This window comes from Anoplophora glabripennis, unplaced genomic scaffold, assembly GCF_000390285.2.
Source record: "Anoplophora glabripennis isolate ALB-LARVAE unplaced genomic scaffold, Agla_2.0 scaffold113, whole genome shotgun sequence".
NCBI lineage: Eukaryota > Metazoa > Arthropoda > Insecta > Coleoptera > Cerambycidae > Anoplophora > Anoplophora glabripennis.
Genome location: NW_019416240.1, coordinates 834,530 through 860,508, shown reverse-complemented (window position 1 = coordinate 860,508; position 25,979 = coordinate 834,530). Strand labels below are relative to the sequence as shown.

The following is a 25,979-nucleotide window of genomic DNA, read 5'->3' as shown; positions in this document are numbered from 1 at the left end:
ACAACCATTTTCGCAGGAAATTCTGCGATATCCGTTGACTGCGCGAAAAACAGTAAATACCTTAAAAACCAGAAAGAATAGGTATAGGCAACCATTATACCATTCGAAAGAGAACAAAATTGTTCATCAGGTTGCTCAAAAATATACAGGGTGTTCCATTTGTGCAAAATCGTACTTATCTTATCAACTTGCACGTCACCTGTTACATAGGTGTTGTATAACAATGATAAAGTAATATTAACGGTCGATAGAAGGAAGCACAAAAAACGGGCACTTAGGTAGGAAATTCTGGAAGGAAGCCTAAATAGTCGAAGATAAGTAGTTGAAGTGAGGACAGTGTGGAGATCGGTAGTAAAACGATCGACGGGCAGTGTGACAAAGTAGTGTAAAATTAATTGTTTAAAGTGTTATTAGTTAGCAGGTAATATTCTTTAAGTACTTTGTTGTTAATCGTTCTATGTAATCTTATGATTGTGATGTTTATAGATGTTTTATGATAATAATTCTGTATATGTTTAGCCTTCATTGTCTTACGCTCAGGGGCGTGTATTTTCCTAATATAAAATTGTTACAATTATTATTATAGATGATTTCTCATTATTTATTACATGTTAAAATATGTATATTGTCGTGACCGCCCGGATATTGCAATAACGACTTCTTTATTTCACATTTAACTTGTTTTACCATGATTAAGTAGTTGTTTAATTTCTTGTGCTCACTTTATGTCATACGTCTATACGAGCCTTGTTGAGTTTACTAACATTTTCGCCCGTGCGGAACGAATCTGGATTAAGCTCGATTGCCTCCCGTATGGGACTCCAGTGTTATGAAGGATCTTCCGAAATCTCAACTATAGCTGGATTGCCTCCCGTATGGGACTCCAGTACCTTCCGGCTCTGCCGGCTAACTAACACCAAACCTCTTCAGTTTTACTTGGAAGTGTGTATGACTAATATGAGGTAACAGATGACATTTAGTGACACATTAAATGAGACAGGTCTTATTTATCATTAGCAAAGGTTCTTAATTTATGCCTTTGGTTAGCGGTTGTTTTGTATTTATATTTGGGTGGTAAGAGCAACGATCGTGGGTTTCTCTGCCATGCTCTTTCCCCACAGGAGCTCTAGGTGAGCCTGGCACTCTCATTTTATGTTAAATGGTTGTTAATGTTTTTGTTGTTCTTTCTATTTGTCACATGTTTAATTTGAATTGTATGTAAATAAAGGTTAGGTGTATTTACTCTGCTTTTGTTTTATATAATTAAACCATACATCCCCTCTACAAAGTTAGTAGCCAGCGCCTTCCGGTCAATAAAAAATAAATACACACAACGTAGGGATTCCTTATGACGATCACATGTTTTTGGCCACAACTACGATATATTGTTTTTTGTCGAACCTAGGGTTGTTATACTACACATTAAAAAAAAATAGTAAGTTAAGATGGTTTAAAGTTGAGCAAATTCGGCATTAAATTTCTACCGCCATGTATGAAATTAAGTCATTTCGAAATTTTATCGCTCTAACTTTATTATTATACACATCAAGTCTTATAACATTTTTCCTAAATTCAAAATTAGCGGAATAAACGGCGTCAAAGAATTATTTTTAATTAATTTTTTCTATTGACTTCTTGTAAGTGTAATGATTTTCTTTAAATGTTATCACACTTATCACTAGTGTACTTTTGTAATCAAGTTCTTAAATTGACGGATATCCTCCAAGGGCCTGCACTTGGTCTTAGAATCATGACGGAACATTTTTTATAAATTTGGAGATAACGTAATTAGATACTATTGAAACATCTATCTTTGACGTCCTGTACGTCTCCTAATTTTAAATTTTCGAAAAAATGATAGAGAACTTTGTGGCGTAAACTTTTCGTCCAGAATCTAGAAACTGTCAAAGTTCTACCACTCGTACAAAGACCTGAATGTTCATGTTGGGAAAAAAATAGAAAGAAGAACATATCTAAAAGCTTCAAAAGAATTAAATTAATACAGGACGATTTTTTTAGTTTTGTTTAATTTAATTTTCACTTTTCACAAAAAAAGTTGTAAATTCGGCAGTAGGTACCGCCTTACTGCCTGCAAAAAAATGTATTTCATATTCTCCAGACAAGTAATAAATTCAAAACATTTAGTAGACAGTTATATTTTCAGTTCACATCTCGTCCTCAGACTCACTCAAACATACCACTGATATCAAAACATTAAAGATTTATTGTTTGAATAAAATTCAAGACCTCCCAACAAACCTAAAAAATCCATGACAATATTTATCACGTCTCCGGACAGGCCATAAAGATTAAGAGGGTTCCTATAGACGCTAGATCATCAAAATAAATCTTTGCACAGCATGAATGGCCAGAGAACAATAACCAATAATTTATCGTGACATAACATCTTTTGATGGTTAAGGCGCGTCCACACTCTCCGAACCAAAACGAACGTGTTCGAACGCTTAGTCATGGGGTAATTCCAGTGTATTTTCCGTATAAATGCAGCCTTACATTTCTCTACCACGGTTAGTTTTGTAGTGCAAATAAATAATGATTTACTGTAGAGGCGTTACCTGCGACATGATGATCTTTAAATTGATTTAGTGGGCAATAGGAATGCTAATATGATACGGTTGTAATTGATAAAGTGCAAGGATCGTTCATAAAAGTGAGTGCTGGCTTGAACTCTGATGTGGCAAAGGACGGACACTCCTTCAAAAATATTTCAGGAGTGACTAATAATTTTATAGGGCGATTTTTATTAGTACTAGTAGTAGTTTACTGGCGAGGTTGAGCAGAGAATTGATCTACATAAATCCGCAGCAAGACATCAATTAAAATAGGCGCTTATTCGAATGAAACAGAAAATAGTTTCTCTGGTATAAATATTTATTGCAACACTCAAAAATTCGCTAATGAGGAATGATCAGAGAATTTATATTGGCTGTACCCCTTTCCTTTCTTCTCTCTTAGCTTCACTGTAATTATACAGGGTGTTTCAGGATTAAGTCGACAAACTTTAAGGAGATATTCCTCATAAAAAAATTTGAAAAAAATTAAGTATAATTTTTTTTTCCAGAGACGCTTCATTTTCGAAATATAGGGCGTTAAAGATTTAAAAAAAGCCAAATTTAGCATGACACGTTTTCTTATAAGATACCAATTTTCCATAGAAGTAACAAGTAAGTCCCGCAAGCAACCACTGGCGGAGTTATGGACTCGTTAGACTCATTAAATTATAAAAAAAATTAATACGGCCCTACTGAAAATAAAAAATGATGCTGTTTTTAGATAGAACAGTTTGTTATTGACAAAAAATGTACATTCACTTTTTTTTCATAACTCATAGTTTCATGGCAAAATTGATTTTTCGGAAGGGTGCTTCTGGATTCTGTCGATAAACTTTAGGAAGAAGTTCTTTACAACCTAAAAAAAATATAGTACCTATTAAAATTGGTCTTAGTCTCGAGAATGTGTGAGTCAAATAAGCCTTTTTATCTCCCCTTTCCTTGAGTTTAATCAATAGTATTAAAATTATTTAGGAGATGCTTCGTTTTTGAGATATAGCGTGTTTTTTTTTTAGAAAAAAAATTATGTTGATGAAAGCAATAGAAATATTTAAGTGCCTAACATCTAATGTGACTATGTCGTAATGCGACAACGTAACGACCCTTGCAACACTCCTAAATTTTTTCAGGCGATTTGTAGTCACTTCATTTACTTGTGTTGTGGTACTTTTAAATAAAATAAAATGGCAAAGAATACATGAAAATTTATTTGTAAATTGAAAGAACCAAAAAATTGCCAATTAATATTATATCTAGACAAAGCGAAAAGTGAATCAAAAATCAAATTATTTAAAACATATTTTGTTCAAAATGGGCCCCTCCGAACTGTAGACAAGCACGACATCTTCTAATTATGGAGGTAGTGGCCGATCGACACTGAATTGGTGTTAATTCTCGACACGGTTGGACGATTCGCTGTCTTAGATCTTCTAGGGTATCAACTGGCACCTCGTAGACTTTTTGTGTAACAGTACCCCAAACGAAATAATCCATCGGTGTCAAGTCCGGTGAACGTGCGGGCCCCGCTGCAGGTCCTCCACGACCAATCCATCTCCTGGGATAATTAATGTTTAACCACTACCTAGGACCTCTACCAAATTGCGCAGGACAACCATCTAGTTGAAACCAACTATTCATTCGAGTATTAAGTGGAACATATTCTAACAGATCTTGAAAACCATTTTCAAGGAACTCAGTAAACATGTCAGCATTTAATCGATGCGGAAGGAAGTAGGGACCAACTATAGTGTTGTCCAACACACCCAACCATACGTTACATTGGAATTTATACTGAAAGCTAAGTTCCCTTACCGCCCGTGGATTCTCGTAGGACCAAATATGGTTGTTCCTTTGGTTTAAAATTCCCCTTCGAGTAAATGTTGCCTCTCTGCTTGGTTTAACATCCAGTCATAAAACACGCGCCTGCATCGTATGTCCTGAGGCAATAAATGTTGCACACGCTGGATATGGTACGCATGGCGCCCATCAGCCCGAAGAGTCCTCCAAATGGAACTTGACGAAATAATTTTTTGTTGAGGTTCATTTTAAAGTTTATCGACAGAATCCAGAAGCACCCTTCCGAAAAATCAATTTTGCCATGAAACTATAAGAGTTAGGAAAAAAGTGAATGAACACTTTTTGTCAATAACAAACTCTTCTATCTAAAAACAGCATCATTTTTTATTTTAAATAGGGCCGTATTAATTTTTTTTATAATTTAATGAGTCTAATGAGTCCATAACTCCGCCAGTGGTTGCTTGCGGGACTTACTTGTTACTTCTATGGAAAAGTGGCATCTTGTAAGATGTGTCATGCCAAATTTGGCTTAAATAGCCTTCTTCATTTAGAAGTTATTTAAAAGAATCGAATTTTTAAAAAAATTTTTAACCCTATATTTCGAAAATGAAGCGTCTCTGGAAAAAAATTTATACTTGATTTTTTTTCTTATTTTTTATGAGGAATATCTCCTTAAAATTTGTCGACTTAATCCTGAAACACCCTTGTAATTATAAAAAAACGGTGGGTAAAATCATGGATAAGGAAAGTCTTAGCCTAATGTGAGACAAAATTAATATATACCTACGGTAGGACAAAGTTGTTTTGAGATTCCCTGGGACTGTGACTTACGAACAAATTGAAATGAAACAACTTAAAAAATAAAAGTTCATTTTTTTGTTATTTTCTTTTATATTACATTCGGAAAATTATGTATCTAATTAAAAAAACAATAGGCAGTTTGCCTTGACTACTTAACTACAATTAACTGTGTCCGATAACATTTAAAAATTCTACGCCAATGTCTACGCTATAGTTAAAATTGTATATCGAACAAACAATTTTTACATGTTATTTTTGTGAATAAATTTGTTAGGGATTTTAAGTGATAAACTTATTTTAAATTTTTGTAAATAATAACTTCAAAGTGGCATGTTTTTTTAATAAAGTTAGAAAATACCTTTTTAACTCGAAATGACATTAAAAATTAATTGCATTGATCCAATTTTCAACGTCTTAGTATCTCCCACCACTTGTTGTTCGATGAATTTTCACTTTTAATTAATTATATTATTAGTTCAAGTTTCATCACTCTTAAGTCAATGCGATATATTTTTTTTATTCAACACCTTATATCTCAAAAACCAGTGGATCATACGTTTTATGGTCTAAAATAACGCAAAGAACAACCTCCTCAAATTATGTCATAGACTGGTAAGTATAATTTCGTTATCTGTATGTTGCAAATACTAAAAAGAAGTCCAGAACTGTTATAGCTCTATAACATATTAATAAATTTAGGAAAGGACTTCTCAGATATTTTGACCAGTGGCGCCACTATTTTAATCGAGCCCTGGGTATAACAGATATTTTTCAGTTTAATGGAATGAGATAAAATACTTACTCCGGGTTCAAGTGACAGAGCCATATAACCAAATTCTAACAAAAGGTACAGCCAGAGGAGACCTGCAACAAAATATTCGTTAATTTCTACAACCAGTTGTAAAACAAATTTTATTTTATAGCAATTATTACCACTATTATTATTAAACGTTAAAAAATGGTTATTTCATTATAATTATTACAGTATATCGAAAATACTAATTATTTTTAGGACCATTAAAAAAAATTTGCATATTTTTTATACTGCTTGATATTGATTGTACATGAACCGAAATCAGTCTACGTGATTTGACTTCGCAAAATCCTTTCCAGATGATGTGTGTCAGTGCGTGTCATAAGCGTATGTAAGATGGAGGTGTTACTATTTTCAAATTTTAGTCATTCCAATAGGAGTTGTTAAAAAAGGAATAGTGTGTTTGTGTCAGTAGCTACTCTGACCATCAAGGTTGCCTTTAATAACCAAAATACTTCTATTCTAAAATTGGAGTACGAAATGTGGATATATCAAGTGATGTCGTGGATATATGCTTGGCCAGATTTAAATATAAACAGCAGACAAGAAGCATTTTTTGAAATATTTTCTACAGAATTAAAGAGGCATTTGAAAAATGGTTTACTATTTTGTATCTCATCAAACCTGGTGCAGTGATTGTCGTGCCTTACCATAATCGAGGAACAGAAAAGTTGTCAACATCAGCATGTACAAGTACTTTTACAGGAGGCGATTAATTGGGTAAATGCGGAGACTTTGAATCAGGGCATTTTTATTTACCCAATACGTTGGGTGCAAAAACAAGTGTCTCCCTGTGAAGTAGACATTTTTATTGATTTAGCACATTTTTCATACTTAGAATATACAATAACATATTTCCGATGTAAAACACTGAAATCTGAAGTATGATTATTAAAAACTATATTTTCCATTGCTTTAAGAAAAACAAAGAAAGCATCATATTACTATAAATGTCTTATTCCTTGTTGATGTAAAAATAAAAAATTTTAATTATGTTGTATTAGAAACTTTCATTAGTTTTATTCTTGTATACAAGAGGGGAACTTTCTGGACGTGACACGTGAATAGAAATGTTCCCATTAGGACCTGTAAAATCTATAAAAGTACCGTAGAAAGTCGTTGTACTAATAAGACAAAAGTGAAGAATCATCTTTATTTAACTGTTCTCGCTCTCATTGTTAAAATAAGAATGAAAAGCTGATTAAACGATGTATTACCAGAATTTCACATTAATTCAAAAGTCGAGAGAACTGTATTAAAAAAACTAAATGCAGGTTGTTGTCCCTAGCTCCTATACTACTAATGTACTATAAAAAACAAAGAAAAAATATACAGTCCACTATTTTTAAGTAACCACAGAAATATATAACCAAAATGAATTTTACTGAAAATTCATAGATCAACAAGTATACCCATAAATTTTTTCACATGGCTTTTTTAAAAAGTCTCCGTGTTCATCTAGGTTACTCTCATATATAACATTTTTTATAAAATATTCAAACGAACGACAATTTTGGTAGTAACAGTTAATAATGCCTTACATCATCATTACATTAACATTTTGCAAATAAATTGAATATATTTTTATACACTGTAAAAAAAATTTCACTCAAATTTCACTCAATTTTACTCAATAATGTATCAATTTCTGTCCACACCGGATTGAATAAAATTTTCACTCTACTAATATGAGTACAACTGAGGGAAACTATTGCGTCAATAATGAGTGAGTTTTACTCAAATCCGAGTTACTGCTAATTATCAATTGAGCGACTTTTGACTCTATTCTGTTTATATAAAATCAATTTAGAGTTTACTTTTGCTCTAATGTGATTTAAATTTAACTATTATTGAGTCATTTTTTACTCAGACTTGGTTTTTAATTAACTGAATATTGGGTGCAAAAATAAATGATTAATTATGATATACAGTTTTGAAAATTAATTCACTTCTTGGGACCTTCTCCTGTCCTGGCCGAGACCCGCCAGCGGCTCCAGCTGAGACCCGCCGCCGCTGGCTAAGGCCTATTCTCCTGGCGATCACGCTTTTCTGGAGCATCTAACGGGCCCCTATCAACTGTGGTCAAGATTACAGAAGCAATATGTAAGTGGTGCCATCTTCATGGCGCCATTCAAATTAATTGAAATTAATACACATTTAAACTCACTCAGTAATGAGTACATTTACTCTGATTTAGACAAGTCCACCAAATACGATTTTACGGGAATAATTTATTTAACGGGTCCATATATTTGAGTGAAAGTACTCAGTTTTAGTTTAAATATTATCAAAAATGAGTAAAATGATGAAAATGCCCAATATTGAATGAAAATGTACTCAATAATTTCACTCAATGGATTCAGTCCGAACCTTTATTGCTTTCACTCACACCGTAATATTTTGCTTAATTTGCCGAAAACTAAATTAGTCCATTGAAAAGTTACATTTGGTGTTGCAAAACTCAGAGCACGCAATTTTATTTTTTGGATGTCAAGAGGGGGTTAGTGTAAAGTCAAATCTATGTTTGTGGGGTCGCAACCCTTGTGCATCGGCCGCCATCTTGTAAAAAGGGCTGCGAATTGTTTTTATACTACTACTTACTATACCGGACAAACTGTTCATCGCACAGAAAATTTGTAAAGACATTTTTTGTTGCAAATTAAATTCTCTACAAATTTGGTACCGTAACTTTTAGTCGTAGAACCAAAAATAACAAAGTTATTAACGAAATTATATAAAAATTTGGGAAGGAATTTTCTTTTGGTCGTTATAACTTTTTTTCTGGTCACTTTACAAAAAAATTACATCAGAGCATTTTGATAGAGGGGTTTTCAAGGAATAATTTCCATTACAAACTTTTTTCAAAGTCTCAGATTCTTGCATTCGTATTCTGTTCAGTTCTAGAGATTGTTTTCTAGTAAACTCAAGTTAAAGGAGACCATTACAGACCATTTTAAGTAAAGAGCACGCAACAGATCATAGTTAGTTATTCCCCTCATCAAAATACTTCCTCTTTCAATGACAAAAATTATAAGGATTCTGTAAAATTTGGAGTAATTCTAATAACATTCCGATTGGACTAATTCCAATGAATTTTCAATGGAATTGCTTCTAATAAATTTTCGTTGGATTAGATATTGATGTGTATTTACTAAATCCTTATTCGATATTATGCCAAAGAAATATTCAAGCTGTTATAAAGGCCAAAGGAGACGACTACCACATTTCGTAGCTTTTGTTTAATTATCATTGAAGTTCAACCATTTCTTTTTAATATATACAAATCAATTAACTTTGTTAAGTGGCAGTCTCTATTCCAGAATTATGGACACATCTATGTCAGAGCCAACTCTTGGGATGGTATCTGAGAGATGGTTCCAAGGTTTCACTTCCATAAGCCATTTGAGATTCGAATAGAGGATCAAGTAAATGAGAGGAAAAGTTTGATATACTGAAAAGATGGAGTGTGGTTTACGGACGGCTCCAAGATGGCCAGAGGGACGGGTGCAGGAATGTATGGCAGATGGAGTGCAAGCTACAGTCTGGGGAGGTTTCCTACCGTATTTCAAGCAGATTTCATTTCGGCGAATTTTCGTTTTTTGCAGAGAATATACGTAGAGGTTATAAACACAAACTCTTATATATGTTATCTGACAGTTAAGCTGCAATTAAATATTTAGACACACACAAGATAAGTTCAAAACTTGTGTGGGAATGTTTACAAATGCCGACTGAACTGACTACCACTAATACAGTTAGATTGTGTTGGGTGCCAGTCTCGTTTCCATTAATGTCTTTGTGTCCTGGTAGGCTGCCAGGACACAAATACATTAATGGAAACGAGAAAACGAATGAACCTGCTAGGAAGGGATCCGAAATAGAGTTCATTGGCCCGGAGCCCATTTGACATTTCGCAGTGTGGTCAGGAGGGCTCTGGGCAAATGGATTGAGACAGAACATAGAAAATAATGAACTTCAAGGCCAGGGCAAAGCCATTCTAAGGAACTTATGTAATATGCTTTGAAGGAAAAAACAAATGAGTTGCTGAGCTTGAATAAAATTCTACTCAGGAGAGTAACGGGATTTATAATGTCACTTTAGAAAACCTCTCCATAAGCTAAAGCTTTTATACTCGGCGTATGAAACCTCTCTGCATATCCTGGGCGAGTGCCCAGGATTTTCACGTAGTAGAATAATTCTCCTGAGAAGACTGTATGTGGAACCCAAGGAGTTGAGAGAAGTGTCGGCAAGGAAGCTTTTAAACTTTATAAAAAGGACAAAACTACGCACAATAGGCCTAATAAGGCCGCGGTGCTATGGGACTGGATCAGAAGCAACCACTAGGAAAAGAAGAAGAATACTATAGTTAAGATGAATTTGGAAGACTTGCTTTAAATATTTCATCTTTGTAACAAATAATATGCCAGCCGAAAATTATGTTGTTACGCCTTGCATTTGTGTAATCACATTTATGTAAATATAAAATTACATCAACTTTTAATGCATATTTCTGAACTTGTGTAAAATAATTGTCCACAGTATTTTCACCAATATCTGCATTAAATCCACTGTGAATTTTCCCCGTCTTTTTTTTTCAGCCGGGTATATCTCATTACTCTCAACGTGGAGAAACTTCCGTTCGGCACGAAAACGGACCTGAAGCTGGAAACCGTGACGGTGACGCTGCTCAGGGAGAGAAATCAGAGCGACGGACGTGGAACTAACTACACCGCATTTAATATTCACGGCAGCCTTGCGAAACAACCGAAGATCGCTTAATTGAGAACGAAAGATGCGTGGCGGATGAGCAATTATTTCAGCCAGATGCAAAGTGTAACCGATAACTGTAATGAAATTTGAAATAATTACTATTGATTATGGAAATTCGTCACAGGTAATTTGATCCTTAATTAACTCTACGAGGGAGATTCGAAAAATAATATAATTTTGAACAGTTTTGAGGGATTTTTTTAACTTCCTTAATGAAATATTTTCTATGGTAGATTCAAATTGAAATAACCCTCGTACCGAGTATTTATCGACTTTATTTTTATACAGTTTCACGTATGAAAATCATGTAACTTGATATTATAGAAAACAACTATTCTGCGAACTAAAGCTCTGACCAACATTAAATTACTAAATTACGCCCGGAATATCTAGTAAACAAAGTTGATCCGTCAAGAGAATCACCAGATGTAGGCCGATTTCAATATTAGTGTGCCATAGGTCTAGCGATTCTAATGATGAATGACCTTAACTGTTTACTAGATAGCTATTGCGTGAGTAATACAATGCTGGTCACAGATTTAGTCCGCAGAGAAGTTGTTTCACGCAAAATCATTAACCAAAACTTTATTCCGCATAGTACGACACTGGTCTTGCCTTCATAATACACAGATTCCCTCTGAAATGTGCCTTAATATAACTTGACAACCTTGTACATGTTATATCATCCATTTAAAAACATTATCAAACAGTTCTTTAAATTCACCATAGCATATTAGTTTCGTTCATGATTCTACTTGCAAATTGACAGGATGTCTTTTTTGAAGTCCAATAAAATCTCTAATCTTTTGGTAATTATAAATATGAATCTTCTGATTCCAAACCAACATGCTCTTGATGATTATGAACATATTCAAATTTTGATCACATTTTTCTAAACTCGAAGACAGCCTGACGATTTTGTTATAAAAATAATTTCTAATGATAGTTTGTTTCAATATAAAATAACAATGCCTATATTGGTATTGCTTTACCTACATCCTGAATTGTAACAAGGTTTCCGGTTTCGCTATTTTCCGACGCGCAATTTTTCCGAAAATTTTAAACCTCCATTTCTTTGCTCATATTTTTTTGGTGAATGACCTGACAACGTCAGTTCTTATATTAACATAAAGGTAGGAATCTTCTTCACGTTTTATTCTTACTTGTTATTTTTTTATACAAGCTTTTTGCGATATATGGATTCGTTGAAATGTGAATTATTTTATTAGTTAGTGGTTGTAAACTAACAAATTAAATTATTATTTATACAATTATTTTAACAATTTGTCCTCAGAAATTTGATATACATTTTATAACTTGATAAAACAAAACAGAATTAAGAAATTTGTAATTACCCTTTTGAAAAATATTGAAAATAATCACCATTTTCAGTAATATTGATAATATTAGTGTTTTACGTCTCAAAGGTCTAAAAACAATAGGCCCATTCAGTAGAATTTTTTTTTGCATATTTCAAAAGTTGACCCTTTAATTAGTATACCAAAAATAAATTTTTTGTTTCAAGGAGAAATGTGTGAAATAAATTAATGAAAACAGAGCGCGGAAAAATGTTGAGCAACCATTGCCTGACGTCATATTACCGGTACGGGCGACTGGCAGAGCACTCCGCTCGCGCTCGCTCTCATCCCATTCTGTGTTAATACATACGGTGTGTGGTTCGCTTGGCAGTTTCGTTAGTCATTGTTTTTATGTTTAAATGGGTCGAAACCGAGGATTGTACAAATATTGTATAGTTTCAGGCTGCAAAAGTACCTCAGGATCGAATAAAATATTTATTTCATTACCGAAAAATGAAAAGTTTGTGTGATGTTATCCACGGTTTCCCCAGCTCCGGTATGCAACTCAAAACCACCTTCGTTTTTCTTTGGTTGCACGTCTAGGGGGTTGTAAAATATTATTATTTGAACATTTAGAGCACAATTTTCAACTTTATGCCGGAAAAAAATTCTACACCATTTAAATGTTCGTGTTCACAAAAAATTCGAAATACGTCGGCGAGAGGGACCTATAAACAGTTAAAAACCACTCTTGTTTTTCTTTGGTTGTCCGTCTAGGGGGTTGTAAATATTATTATTTAAACATTTAGAGCAGAATTTTCAAATTTATGCCGAAAAGAAAGTTTTTACCCCATCTAAACGTTCCCGTCCACAAAAATTTCGAAATACGTGGTGAGAGGGACCTATAAGCAATTTATTTAAATAATAATATTTTACAACCCCCTAGACGGGCAATCAAAGAAAAACGAGGGTGGTTCTGAGTTTCTCCAAATACTAGTCAAAGTACTACTGACACATACACGTCGTCACATACATCCACAAGTACCGAGTCTAGTACGATGGGTACATTTGTACAAAAATGGAACGCAAAATAAAATGTAGAAAAGCAAACCATTTACGTCATTGAAAAAAATCCGAAAATGTATTTAGACATTCCAAGTTATTCTATGTTTATAATAAATATGTTGTGTGAAAAATGCATTTCAACAAGACTTGATGTATATCTCTTATACATTCTATTTATATACTTAAAAATATAGGTATATAATATAGATAAAAGTATAGCAAATATCTACACATTTCTCCGACTGCTCGCGAATTGATCGCCGAGTGGCCGGTATCGTGACGTCATTACCTGTTCTCCCGTAGTGTTGACCTTTTTAAGGGTCTTACAAATTCAGAATTAAATATATCACATATTATTAATCCTGTTGAAATAATTTTTTAAAGATATATTTAGGTGATTAAATACTATCAGAAAATGAAAGAAAAAGTTTAAAATTATATATCACTGAATGGGCCTATTGAAATCATGTTTAAAGACATAGAATATTATAGATACCATAGATGAATATTTTAATGATAAATTATCTAATAAATAGTTTTTAATGTATATTTTTATTAGCAGCCTTTTATAGTATTGTTTATAATCCTTTTCAATATTCTGTTAGTATATTTTTTTTTAATTTTAGTGTTCATTTAATTTTATTTTTTTAATATGCTTAATTAAGTTAATTTTAAGTCTCTTTACTTCAGACATTTTTTTTGCTACTGTCTAATTATGTACTTTTATGTTCTTTTGACCTATTCAACGGCCTTTTTGGGCATTACGTATGTTTTACATTTGAACTCAATATAATATGTCTATCCAAACTACTGAGGAACAGAATCAACTTAAAAAAAAATGTGAAATAAATATTAAAGTAAGTTAAGAGCCAAAGGACGTACACGATGACATTTGAACAAATTTTAAAAGAATCTGGTTGATCTTTAACGCAAACAGCAGTCGGAAAGTAATTAAGATGGTATCTACATTTCGGGGTAAAGACAGCAATTATGCTGTTAATATAAATAATTATAACGCAATACTAATCTACTCTATCCTTGCTATTAGCGGCCGCATCCCGAAAACCAACGGTTTAATTAAAATTTTAATAATTACAACCATAAAACCGGATGACGTAAGAATATAATATTATGTGATAAAGTTATCTGTATGAAGATGGCACCGTTTTGCAACCAAACTATTCGTTCGAAAGGTCAGATGCAGGAAACTGAACGTTTTATAATATTAATTTAATTCTATTACCGTAATTATTATGATGGCTGTCGATTAGGAGAGCTGGGGACGTAACAGGTTAACCATCTGTTGGAGAAGTGATGTCATTTGGATATGAAAATAGTGTCAAACTGTCGAAAATGTTGGTCAAAGTGAATTTCTGAAAGTGATTACTCTCACCGACCAATCGTTTTGGCCTTGCTTCAAGGTCTACTGCAGGAGTCGATGAAAATGTTCATATATTTAAGGAAAATGTGATGACTGTAACTGTTTTTATATTATTCATTATATACTACTCGATTTTTAGCGTCACGTATAAAGGCATGCCAGTTCTAGAAATTTTCTTGATTTATTATTATCCCCTGCAAAGTAATATCATCCCCCAAATAAACAATAATACCAATTACTTAAATTTTTATGTGTTCTTAATAAAAAAGTGTTTTTTGTTTTTATGAATAAAAATTTTCTGTTCTAATAAATCGATTATTAACGTTAAATGGTACATCCAGTTTGATTTTCATTGTTTGCTTGTATTGCAATGTTATTTAATAGTACATAAATACACTAGGCACAGAAATTAAGGGATATTAAAAAAAGTTCCAAAATTTTTGGGTGATTTTCAAAGAGCTGTAACTTGAGGGGAAATGGTCGTAGAGAGAATTAAAATAAAGGAAATTGAAGCTTCAAGTTTGTAGTTTTCGGATCTGGAGTTTAAATTTTTTTAGCGTAAGCAATCAACGAAAAAATAATTGCAAATTATAGCTTTTCTTTAAAAAGGCCTATGGGGTTCAAAACATTTTTTTGATAATTTGATCATAAGGTCCTTTTAGATAATTTAATTCGCTTCAATTTGAACGATTCCGCAGTCCTGTACGGTGATTTGTCACTAAATTATCGTCGATTACTGCAAAAAAATCACTTTTGACTTTGGCAATCAATTATTCGGGAAATAATGGTCGTACAGAAAACTCAAGCAGGATTTTGAAAACTGCAAACTATTCTCTATAAGTCGTAATTATTAGTTTTTGATAAAAAAAAATTTTCGAAGTGAAAATGTTGATTGGAAAATTGCATAATTTAGAGATATTTGAATAACTTGGCATAACTTAGCAAATAGATAAACTAAGGATATTGACTGTAACTTTTCAACCTCAAAGTATCCTAAAGAAACCCTGATAATTTCAAAACGCTGCGATTTTTTTTCCTAGTGCCGGGAATGTTTGAATTTGTCGTTTTTGCTGAAAAAATTGTTTTTTTCAAAATTTTTTTTGACATCCACAAGCTTCATAATTGTCAAAAAAAATGTGGTTGATTTTTCACCAGCACTATTTTCTTCTAATATCCCTTAATTTCTGTGTCCATTGTACACCAATGCAGAAATAACGGACATACATTTTATGCATGGTCATGCTAATGGTAATGGACTTCAAGCTCGTCGTCTGTATGCTGAGGCTTATCATAATCGAACAGTTACTTCCATTCGGATATACACCAGACTTCATTAGCAACTACGAGGCAGCGGAAAATTTGGTAAAAACTTTGTCGAAGACTGTTATATCTGTTTCTACACGCTAGGTAGAAAAGCAAATTTTTGAGGAAATGGAAGAAACCCCAAAAATTAGCGTTAAGCGGATTCTTTCTCATCTAGCTCTTCTCTCTGACATTCAAGGGTCTCTTGTTTGGTTCATAGATGAATTTTGAAAGACCACCTAATTTGGCAGCAATGATCCCACGCACGAATTAAATAGGATTTATGAGGAATGAAATTTTCGACTTTGATGCCCAACCTAGAGGGTACGTAACATATTTTTAAGATCCTGGATGGACATGCAAAGAAGACAGTTCTCTGTTAATGTATTTGTCATAAATAGAGATCGGAAACTTTGAGGCAACTAAATAAATAAACAGTATTATGTTAGTAAACGGCAATACGCGTTGTAGTAGCAGAAATAGGCTAAATCTATAGCCAAGTTGTGTGCCACTCTATGTTCATGATACACAATGCTACTGAATGCCAAAAAAACATGTGCCATACACTCAACCAAGCAAAGCGTCACACTCACTCACACACATCGTACCGAATAAATTGATCGATGCGAAGCTTCAGATCGGAGACAGAAATGTATCTACATGTTATTATACAATAACGCGGATAATGGGAATAATAAAATGAGAAGTAGCTGATGCTTCGCCACCATTAGTTTTTACTAATTAATAATAATTTACTTTAATAGATGCTATTTTTGTAATAGATGCTATTTTTATAGCATCTATTACAAACCTCGACTATTTTAGATATGCGCCTGTGGCCTAGGTAAATATTGAACGGTCATTTTCGTTTTTGAAATGGGTATTTACCCATCGCTGGAGACGATTGACTGTTAATTACATATTTTCTACAATCGTAAGTTAGAAATTATTAATCACATTGAAGTCGCCCTAACATTTCCAACCTCCCGTCATGAAATATAAATGTTAAACCTCTGAATTTTATTTGTCATCCGTTTTTATAACTTTTAACACTTGGTACGAAACAAATTAATAGAAACTCTTTTTCATATCGAGTCCAACATTCAAATTATTTCTTTTATCATCGCCATCCTCAAATCGTGCAAACTTATTAGGTAACACCCTGTACCAAATTTGAATTGGTTTGGCCAATATGTTTGAAATACAGGGTGGCCAAATGAAAACGAAAAAGAGCCATTTTCAGGAACTGCGTCAAGATTGTAGAGAAACGCTCAGACCCGTCGATTTTAGATTAAAGGGGACATTCTTTGGGTATTTTTGACTCCGCCACTTTCCCCCCAAGCAAGGGTAAGCATCACCCCAAAATATTTAAATGGCATTGGGGGTTGAGTAATATTTCTTTTGAAAGCTCTTATAATTCTCTTTACAACAGACTTTAAATTTTATAATTCCGCCCAATACTTTGAAAAAAATTTACATTTTAAAATTTAAATTATGTTTAGTTGCTGACTTATTACTTATTATAGTTGATTAAATGTTCAAACTGATGACCGCCCGCTTCCATACAAGAATAAAGATTTTGTTCGAAATGTTCGCGCACATTTCGAAGCATTTCCGGAGTGATTCGACGGCATTCTTCGTCGACGATTCTTTGACGCAAATCTTCCAGCGACGCTGGCTTTGTTTTATAGATTTTACTTTTCAGGTATCCCCACAAAAAGAAATCACGGGGCGATAAATCCGGTGATCGTGGAGGCCACTCAATGCTGCCTCTTCTCCCAATCCAATTCCGTAATTAACGCATAATGCGGAGGAGCACCGTCCTGTTGAAAAATCAAATGATCTTCATCATACTCTGGAACATTTTCAATAATATCAGTCAAGGCAGGGTCAATAGCGACTTCCAGTAATTGCAAATACATTTGGCCAGTCAAATTACCACGTAGAAAAAAGGCCCCACCAGCCGGGCACCGAAAATTCCAGCCCATACATTTAATTTTTCCGGTTGCTGTGTATGCATCTCGTGAAAAACTCTTGGGTTTGAATCGGTCCAATAGCGGCAATTGTGACGATTTACCGTCCCGTTCAAGAAAAAACTGCATTTATCAGAAAAACAGATGTTAAAAAGGAACTGTCGATCGTTCCCTGCTAGCTCACTTATTATTTCGCAAAATTGCAAACAGTGGTCATAATCATTCTCATGAAGTTCCTGGACTAAATGTATTTTGTATGGATGGAATTTATTCTTCTTCAAAATGGTTTGTATGCTAGTTCGATTGATCCCAGACACAGATGCCAGCTGCCTCGTACTTAATGTAGGATCAAGATGAACTTGTCCCAAAACTGCAACTTCACTAGCTTCATTAACTATAGGTTTTTCAATTTCTCGTTTTTTATTGGCTACGTTCCCTGTCTCTTGAAATTTTTTTACTAACTCTAGAACATACTTCCTCCTGACATGTCGATCTTGATGTTGTTCATTAAATAGCTGAGCTGTTCTATTCGCACATTTATTGTTCATAAAGTAAAGCGAAATGATATCTACCCTTTCCGCAATGGAATAAACCATAGTGTTTAATTTTCAAAAACACAATTAAATAAACTACCAACCAACGCTTCCAAATAATACTAGAAAATAATTTGGAATCCACTAATTTTACGTTCATTGTGTGTGTATAGCATTCATTTCTGTTTTTTACAATTGTGTTTTTTTTTACGAAAGTGATAACAAATCGCCAAAAACCAATGTAACGCAAGAAATACTAAATTTATACCATTGGCGTACTTAACTCGAATGACTGACATTTTTACCGTTACTAATTGTTTGTACATAAGTTTCAACTTTAAAATCAAAATTCTTAATAAGTATTGGGCGGAATTATAAAATTTAAAGTCTGTTGTAAAGAGAATTGTAAGAGCTTTCAAAAGAAATATTACTCAACCCCCAATGCCAGTTAAATATTTTGGGGTGATGCTTACCCTTGGTTGGAGGTGAAAGTGGCGGAGTCAAAAATACCAGCAAAGAATGTCCCCTTTAATCTAAAATCGACCGGTCTGAGCGTTTTTCTACAATCTTGACGCAGTTCCTGAAAATCGCTCTGTTTCGTTTCATTTGGCCACCCTGTATATGAAACAGAAACAGATTTTCTTGTGAAAACTTAAACACCTTGTATCTCGTATTTTTTGGAATACTTTCTGCTGTTAAATTTTTTCATATTTTAATACCCTCTGTATAATCTTTGATAAAGAAAAACAAATAACTGACGTATTGAAATTACTAAATAATATTGCAAGTTTTCAAATAAATTATCTCTTATAACTTGTTTTTTTAGAACTAAGACCAAGCGGATTCAACCAAGATCCAATCCAAGGTAAATTTACCTCTCAATAATGACTACTCTATTAACTAATTTCCAAAATCACTAAAAACTGAAAATCTTATCTAAATATATCTTCGTATTGGATTGTATAAATATATTTTACAATAACAAATACACAAGGCTACAACCGGAAGTACTATTTATTACCTTGATCCAAATTTGGAAGATCTAGTAAATATCCTAATAATTTATTACACCATGGCAATCTTAAAATATACCTGGCAGATTCGAAGCAAATCATATTAATTTTATTACGAAACGAGTCGATCAGTCAAAAGGCCTGTCAACAAGATTCAATTTTTTATATAACCATTAAAAATATATTAGCAGCCCATTCTGAAAATTGTTTGAATATTGGGCTTATATCAATATGTTTCGGCATCATTAATAAAATCTTGAAACACTCAAAATCAATCAATCATTGGCAAAATATTATCAACTATTAACATGAGAATTAAATCATATCAAATATTTTTTCGATTCTTAGTCATATCACATTTGTTTATGCAACGTTGGCATGTTTTTAAATTTTGTTCAATTACCAAATTAACCAAAAAGAATATTTATGTGAAGCTGGCTTTACATAACACTTCTTGGATAATAAAACCATTAAACATCGCATATACATATGACCTTTTATATAAAAACAAACAAATTTGACATGTATCGGCTGGGACTTATTAAAGAATACAACGTAAATGACAATTAAGCACTTTAAAAATGACAGCCGCGTATTTTACACACAATTTTATACACGTCTACGTGTTAAATTTTATCGGCATAACCGTGACTCACGGCTCTAACAATATCATGATTAATTAGCTACAAACGACCTCAGCTCCTAACAGAACCCTGGGGTCAAATATTTTTTCGTCAAGTACGTGGATGAGGTATAAACAAATGACGGTTTGACGACCCGCGCGGATTCCAATCAACTTTAAGGATCGGATAGGACAATTGATCAGAGAGAGAGTGAAAACCATAATAGGACGTGGCACACTTGATTTGAATGTGGGATGGCTTATAATAGGAGCAATTAGTTTACAGAGGGGTCAAAACTTGGTAGATATTAAAGAAAAGTTTAAGGATTTAATTTAAGTTGTTTATTTAAGTTGTTAAGGCTTCTTCACAGTGGACACGTGAGCGTAATATTGCGTCAGTCGTTAGAACAAAAACTTATTTCTTTTAATTATTATGTGAAACAGCGATAAATATAATTATGTATAATGTGATCTATTTGACTAAAATAAAATATCAACTAAAAACCAATGAATTTATTTTTTCAATATATCAAAATACACTTTTTCATGTACCTATTCATCAAAATAAAGCAGTAATTTGTTCTCTATCTCATAAGTAAAATTCATTTCGGTCAAATCAATACTTACCACGGTTTTTACACTGTCTCAAATTGCCTAGAAATCATTAATTATACAGGAGATTTACCTTCAACGTATAGATTTAGTTCGATATCAGACTGTACAATTAAATAATCAGAAGCGTGTTATTAATCGATTTTAGTTTCAAGATTTAAAATGTATCGCAATTAGAGAGGTTTGGTAACAGAATTAAGTCATTTTTCTAATGGAGGTTACAGCATTTCTTAGATAATTTCACATTGGGATGACCTTAATATTAAGAAGGTTAAAACTAGATAAGTTCAAAAAGTTTTTATGATACGTTAAAAACATTTTAGGGAATACACACATAAATACACAATTCAAACATTTTCAAGAAGGCAACTATAAAAAGTTTAAATGTCAAATTAGCCAGTAAAGTTAATCTATGGGTCTTTAAAGTTAAAAGCAATATATATTCTTTTAAAATTGGTGTGTCTTTAGTTTTTCATTTTCCTCAAGCACCAGTTTTTTATATATAAGAGAATATTTTCAAACACATTGAGACTAATTTTGATACGGCACTAAATATTTATAAAAAATTGATCTTGCTACATGTTACCAAGAAGTACCATTATCTAGATAAATAATAAGACGTGATATATACAGGGTACTGCACATTTAGATTCTCCCATAGCTCTGGTAATACAGGTATTAGTACCACAAAAAAATGCTTCAAATAAAAGTTGCACCAATTTTTGCACACATTGCTAAATCAATCAATCAATCAATCAATCAATATAAAGCTTGTCCCATTTCTTTTGGGTGTTACTTAATTTAACTTTTTCAAATTGTACATCCTGTATTTATTGCATTTTTATATTTTTCTGAAGCCTACTTTGACAAAGAAATATTGGATTAAATTATATTACTTCGGTATTATTTAACGTTTTAGAAAATGGCATTTCAACATCCCCAAATTTATAAAATATCTCCGAAACTAAACATTATAACCGAATGCGGTTTTCATCAATCACTCAAGCATGAAAAAAACCTATCTTCTGCGTAACTTACTTAATACATTTCGAATAGAAAAATTGTAATTACAGACCTCAGAAGATCAATGTCCTCAAGCACAGGTATTTTGATTGATTAAAACCGCGAATATCCTCCAAATTGTAAGAAGTATCTTAATAAAGAAAATTTAATTGTGCCTGTGACAAATTTTAAATAGGATTTCATTAAAAAAAATCAAATCTATATATCTACAACTGAAAACTGAAAATTCTAATGAATACTAAAAATCTATTTGTGCGAAGTATATCTTATCAGCAAACCCCATACCTTCGCTTTGAGTCTCTTGATGTTTGATTTTTGGGTTAACTTTCGAACAGGCTTCCCTGTCTCAAATGGAGGGTCCTGTAATACTTTCTTTTTCGAAAAATGACTGAAATGATGTATATTTTGGTTTTTGCGTGGGCCCCCTTCTTCGTTTTTAGATTTTTGTTTTTTCATGAAATTTCAAATTTGGAACAATTTTTTGCATTTTTGATTATATTTATATTTATTTCTTTTTAGACTAGCAATGGACTCTTCCCAGGGCTTTTTTGTTTTTTATTTCAACTCGGGGTATTTTTTTTCTTTTTTGACTTCTAGACTTTCGTTAGAAATTCTAACTTTGTTTGAGTAATATTATTTTTAATAATAATGTTTTATTAAAAATAAGATTTTCTATTTTCTAGTAATAATAATATTTAGTAGTATGTAAATGTTAAGGATATGTGTAATATAATAGGAGATTAAAGATAATAATATTATATATAGGCTCTTTCCAAAAATTAAAACAACGTACAAAGACGTTTGGTAGTTAAAAATCTTTCCTTATGTTATACACTTTATAATATCTAAAGACATATTTTAGAGAACAGAGTGAAAACATTTAATTATCCAAATATCAACAAGATAAGGTACTTATTCATCTAGAAATAGTCAAAAACACACCGGTGCTTCACAATTATTAACTAATATTGAATCTAGACTATATAGTTTGTTTCATTCAATATCAACAATTGGCTGTAAGGTATAGTCTTTCCGAAGTCAGTTGAACATGTATAAAAACGCCTAGCAATAAAATTTAATGAGTGTCATAGGTGTCCCTAAAAAAGTTTTCTGCTAAAGGTAAAAATGTGTAGAAAATTTCTATTATATGTTCATTTGGCCAGTAACATATTTTAATTATTTATTATATGGATGGTAAATTTCGTTTTGTTCCGTTTCAAAAGGTCTCCAAAATGCCATGTTGTAGTAATATTAGTAAACAAAATATCCCATTAATTTGTCCCTTTCGCAATTGTAAGATGAATGATTAATAGATTAATAGGTGTCTATAATAAATTAAAATTATCTTAATCACACCAAATTCCGCATTGCTGCACTGCACTGCAATTTGTCAACCACTTGTCAACAGCTGAGATTTATTACCCAGTCGCCCAGTTCGGCTGTCTGTGTACGCCGTTTACCCATGCGCGCATTCTTCAACTAGGCGTATACATTTCTACCACCTCCACGTTTAGTTCGATCAGAACTGTATATGGGTATTAGGTATGGCTAAATAAAATATGGGAACAAGTTTTTCAAATATTTCAATGTCGAGTTGCTGCATCAGCGACCGAACCTGGTACATACTCGCAACCTCTTGGTTCTTCAATTGAAATCGGAAAGACTATAACATACATTTTGCATACCTAGATTTTTGGTATCAAGGAACACTGTTTGACTAGGATTTTATAGGAAATGTATTTGAATTAGCTTAACACCTTTACAATAAAGTAATCAAATTTCACGACTAGAAATCTTTTCATAAACATTAAACACCCTGTATTTCAAAAATGAAGCATCCGCTGGCAGGAACTTTGTAATTAGTTTTGTAGCTTAGTCTTAGTCCGCTATTAATGTGTTATTTCTTTTCCAGTAGTAACATACACCGGTGCAGAATTATCAGTTTCCAGGCGTGTTTCCTAGTTTCTTATTTTTTTTTTCAAATTCTCTACGTATCTTACTAACTGCAGAGATCCGCAACGACTGCCAATCCCAATAAACAAACGCGAGGCAGCGTCACTTCCACAAAAACGTGTATGAAGAAATGTTAAACAATTACGCCAAGTGTGGGTGTGCTAGACACGTCACGTCGACAGTGACCTTACGATTTGCAAAATATCCAGCGTGGTAAAAGTGTCTCTAGGTCAAGCGTCTAAAGTTAACTAATCTTAATTGACTCGGTAATCAGAATGAAAGACTAACGCATTTCGTTCGGTGTTTGAAAAGGGAAAGAATTCTTGTTTTGAGTCACGCTGTAGATGCCAATGGTAAGGTACCTATATAAAATAAGGTCACGTCCCTAATGAATACAGTTGTTTTCAAATGAAGCGTCTAATGATAGAAATTCGCACGTAAATTTTAATTATTCGAAATATGTTTCTATTGAAAAAACATTCTGGTTGAACAATTTCCCGGCTGATTGTCAAGCCGTCCTGATATTTCGAGAGACATGTAGCTCTTCTTCAGAAGATTAAGTCTTCTGGCCGGTATTTGCATTTCTTGTGTTAGGTATACTGGTTCAAGGCGTCGTGCTTCGTTTGAATTTCTTGGCCCTATAATGTTTCCAGTCTTTGATTTTTATGTATGAATCGTTTCCAAATTCCAGATAGTTCTGGGCTCTCGTCTCGATTGAAATTATATCAGTTCTTCTGGATTTTTATTGTTTCTCTGTAAAACTTTGGCCATAATCTCTTCGGCTAAAACTACTAATTATTGTGGTTTTCCATTTTGGCGCAAAAAACTGCCACTGTTCTAATGTTTGGAAACATTGTATGAAACCAGTTGGCACATCTTAGGGGCGGTTCCGTCCATAGTAGCCTTCTGATAGTGCGCCCGCTCCCACAAATCTTAGTCCGAGAACAACAAAGGCAGATCAAAGATTCTCAACTCAGGTTAAGGAAGTGCAATGTTAGTCCGTAACTGACTGGGCTAAACACGAAAAACCGTTATATTTATACAGGTTGATTTCATTCTAAATACAGAAACTGCAGAAACTACCAAAAAATTTGTAACTATAGACTCTATAAAATTGTTTCCTGAGGGACGCGGTATTAAAGCTTACAAAAAAAAATAATTTCTCTATCATGCCATATCTGTCATATCTTCATAATGCGATGACGGAATTGAATGAAATTTACTACAGCGTATTCACTTTTTTATTGAATGTAATATTAACCTAGTGGCTTTAACCTGCGGTGTACTACTGGGGGTGCCACCCTATTTTCCCAATACGCCACAGACGGGTTTTTGTAGAAATAATTCAAGTACTGTTATGTTAAGAGAATGAAAAATGTTTTTTGATATTTTTATTAGAAGCAGCAGTTTATGAGGTAATTTATTTGCTGACCATAATTCGCAAATTTATTTGTTTAAAATCTATTTGCAAAAATTGATGATGATAGCAAAAGAGAAAGAAATTTTCGTAGAAAGTCTATGAAATTTTGATTTTATTAGTATTTAACACGATTATGTGTATCCCATAGAAAGTAAACATTTATAATAAAATTGTAGTAAAGTTAAATACAGAATCTTAAATACAATTTGTTGGTAATGTGTGTCACAAATTGGAGTTAATTATTTTCTATATAAATTACAGTCCACAGTGCTACAAGTGTTAAATTTTTAATTTCGGGATGTTATATGACACTTATGTTCCTTTAACATCGTGATTTTCTCTAACTTTTGTAAATGGGGTTTTAATTTTAAGAATTTACTACTTATATGAATAAAACGTTATAAGCACTATTTATAATTTAAAATTTTAAAAACGTCCCCATGTTTTCCAGTACACAATAATTCTGAGTTAATGTTTTAAACGAAATAGATAAGAAACCTTCTTTTCGGAGCACTATAATGAAAACTTATCGGTTTTTAATGGATGATCAATTATTTTACATTGTAAAAGTTTCATTAAATATTCCAAAATTACTCTGGCAAAATGCTACTTCATTCCTTTCATGTAACTTTTCCGCCGTCTGATTTCTGTTTTGTGCACCAAAAACTTCATATATCTCCACAGGTATAAATCATGTGGATTTAGATTAGATGATCGGTTACACCCTAAAACAGGTCCATTGCATCCGATCCAGCTACCAAGAAACGTATCGTTTACAAAATTGTGTACCTCCCGTTGAAAATGTGGTGGAGGAAGTATTGGACACTGTTTAATCTATGTGTAGAATAAATGGTCTAATTAGAATATTATTAACAATGACTATTCATAAGTCAATTGAAAATCTATGTTGCATATTCTTTATATGGACCTCATGAAGATTTTTCATGGACCATATGTATACGTTTACTCTTATAAATGATGCCACGTCAGTTACCAACACATTTACTGAAATTTTCATTCTCACTGTTTTGT

General features: G+C 32.9%; 1 protein-coding gene across 1 annotated transcript in view; it reads right to left on the bottom strand.

Annotated features, from left to right (window-relative positions):
- Positions 1-25,979, bottom strand: part of LOC108905973 (mucin-3A-like) — a 131,220-nt gene that overhangs the window by 17,844 nt on the left and 87,397 nt on the right. Inside the window, exon 3 of the mRNA XM_018709084.1 lies at positions 5,971-6,032. Within this exon, the coding sequence (XP_018564600.1) occupies positions 5,971-6,032 (62 nt within the window). The remainder of the gene's footprint in view (positions 1-5,970; positions 6,033-25,979) is intronic.